The following is a 3,061-nucleotide window of genomic DNA, read 5'->3' as shown; positions in this document are numbered from 1 at the left end:
ATATATATATAATTAATAATTCCAAGAACCAAAATGAATATATTTTTCACTGCATATTTTATAAAAATGTAAGATAATTAGAAAATGTATTTTCTTAAAAAAAGAAAGGTTTTAGTGCATAATATCAAACTTATTCTAAATTATCTCAATTTCTGGTATTTTTAAGAACTCGCACCTTTCTAGGAAATACTAAAAAAAAATATAAAAACTTAAATAATATCTATAGACAAACTGAGAAAATATGTTCACTAATTATGTATACTGAATAAGAATATGCTTACAAGTTCTTACTACCCACTCTTTACTACCTGTTTACTTCTATCACTAACTTTACTACTTGTTTACTTCCACCATTACTACTCTTTACTACTTGTTTACTTCCACCATTACTAATCTTTACTACTTGTTTACTTCCACCATTACTACTACTCTTTACTACCTGTTTACTTCTATCACTAACTTTACTGCTTGTTTACTTCCACCATTACTACCACTCTTTACTACTTGTTTACTTCCACCATTACTACTACTCTTTACTGCTTGTTTACTTCCACCATTACTACTCTTTACTGCTTGTTTATTTCCATCACCACGAACTTTCTATTAGTTGTTTACTTTCATTGCTACCTACTCTTTACCATCTGTTTACCTAGTTTTTACCACATTTAATTCTATGATTTCTTACTTAATTCCCATTTTTATTCCATCGTAACTTAGTGTTAAAAAATTTGATTTTTTTCTACCTTTGCCTACTTTTTATATTAGCATCTGCTTTAACCATTAGGTTGATTTACATCAATTATTGCATTGTTTTGCCTTTACATATCTCTACCTCCTTTTTAACTTCCCTATGATTACATAAACAGTAACACACATTTTTCTGCAAGTATTTTATTACAGCTTTATTTTGTCAGTAGCATCTTTCAGGCATGCATTTCTTTTTATCAGCACCTAAATTTTATTAGTTTAACTCAAATACTTCATAGTGTCCATGCAAAATGTCACTTTATCTTTTTGTTAAAAAAAGGAAACCTTTTTCACATGCTATTTTTTCTGCCATTGTTTTATTCCAACTGCAATTGACTATAAGCCAAAAAGTCCTAACTACTATTCACCATTAACCCACTTCAACTCCTGTTTGGTTTTCAGTCAGTTACTGTTTAATAAAATAATCCTGTTGAGTAAATTTGGTATTATTAAGTATGTTTTTGATCACATTGTTTTCCATTTTAGTATTTGATTTTAATATCAACTAATTGTTAGATTACAAAATTGATTTGTTTAAGCACAATGTATACATGTTTTTAAGCGTTATCCTTTTTTTTTTTGCTGGCTTTCACTTTCTTATAATTTTTTTATTGAATTCTCTTTCATTTCAATAGACCTATAATTTATGACATCAATGTGTCAATTTCACTGAAAAAAAAAACAACTGATTGTGCAAAAGCATCTAAAGTAAAAAATATATTTTAAATAAGAGAGTTGATATAACAACTTAAAGTTAAAAGAAAAATTAAGATAACAATGACCAGTGCATCTATTTAATGGATTTGAATGTGAAATTTCTTTATAAATTTGCTAAATGCTCTCCACAACTGAATTACTAAGTTACCTCGGCTTGCAGGTCAGGAACCTTATTTAATTAAGAGATATGTATTCTCTCATTATTTATAACACAGGAAACATTAAATACAGTAACTAGAATTGGAACTAGAGTTTAGCAATATACGTAGAAAAATAATGGGTGTAACACAAACAATGGAAATCACCTTTACTGAAAGAAATAGTAGATACCTGGTAATTTCACTTTAGGGTGAGACAACAATTCCGGTTTCTAGAGAAAGGTTAAAGGTCACATCAAAGGCTTACAGAAATTACATGAGAATACCAATAGAATACTTTTAGAATGCAAACAATCATGCATTGAATTAAAAAAAATAGTATCACACAATAATTTTTTCTATCTGAATCTGACCATTTTTACTAAATTTTATCTAATAAACATTAACTTCCCCTCTTTCCCTGAGGAAAATAACAACAAAACACTATCAGTTGTAGCAACATTTGTCTCTGACATATACACCTAGACATCTTCTGCAAATTGAAAAGAAAAACATTTAGATTGTCTGCCTCTGAGAGCCTCTGGACCAGCCAGTAAAATTGAAAAAGTCATTATTCACTTTTATTGGTTGATGGTCATGACTTTCTTGTCTGCATACTAGGTCGCAGAAGCAGGGAACAATCCACCCACATATTGGGTCGGTCAAGCATGGCTTTCCAAACACACGTTTCCTCCACTTGAGAATCCATCCAATCCACTGTTCGACCCTGGAACTTACCTGAAATGAGTTTTTTTTGTTAGCCATAAATGCTTAATATCTTTTTTTTTTTTTGAGTCTCATATAAAAAGAAATGCCAACTTGGAGGCTAATAAAAGGATAAAGAAACATCCATGTACAACTTCTAATTTGTTTACCATAACAACAATATATATAAGGAAAAACTTACAGTGAAAAGTGAGGTAAAAAAACATAAAACTTAAAAAAAACAAAGCTCAAAATGTAAAAATGAATAAATCCCTTGATTTTGATTTTTTGTTTCAAAGTCTTATTTTTCAAAATTGTGAAACAACTTACACTTTGTGTTTCAATAACATATTGTTGCGTCATCGAGATCACGTGAATATTCTCACGCCCTCTAGTTTCTAGAACTATCTTGTTCCTTCATGAATGCCCTAGCATTTACTAGATGGAGTAGTCTGGTATATAAAAAAGGGGTGACAATGTGACGGGAGAATAATGTAATGTGTGTGTAGACAGTGAGTAATTGATCTGCAGTCAGAAGTATTATTGAGCACATTCGTTGTTATAGCGTTTGTTTAGCGCGATTGTTGAAGTTGAGTGTATCGGTAAAGTTATATTCGGAAAGAATAAACCAGTTTTTATTAAGAAAGGACTTGTGTCGCTTAAGTTTCGTCGGAAAGAAGTTACGGAAAATCAATTAACAAACAGAGACGTAACAAATTGGTGTCAGAAGTGGGATGAAAAAAAATGGAAAGAGA

At 30.2% G+C, this 3,061-nt stretch overlaps 1 protein-coding gene across 1 annotated transcript in view; it reads right to left on the bottom strand.

Moving 5' to 3' along the window:
- Positions 1–378: 378 nt before the first annotated feature.
- LOC106478328 overlaps positions 379–3,061 on the bottom strand; it is a 209,921-nt gene continuing 207,238 nt past the window's right edge. Inside the window, exon 14 of the mRNA XM_022381933.1 lies at positions 379–2,339. Coding sequence (XP_022237641.1) covers positions 2,197–2,339 — 143 coding nt within the window. The 3' untranslated portion in view covers positions 379–2,196. The remainder of the gene's footprint in view (positions 2,340–3,061) is intronic.

This window comes from Limulus polyphemus, unplaced genomic scaffold (assembly GCF_000517525.1).
Source record: "Limulus polyphemus unplaced genomic scaffold, Limulus_polyphemus-2.1.2 Scaffold200, whole genome shotgun sequence".
Lineage (NCBI taxonomy): Eukaryota > Metazoa > Arthropoda > Merostomata > Xiphosura > Limulidae > Limulus > Limulus polyphemus.
Note: the sequence above shows the minus strand (reverse complement) of the source record. Positions and strands in the feature narration are given on the sequence as shown.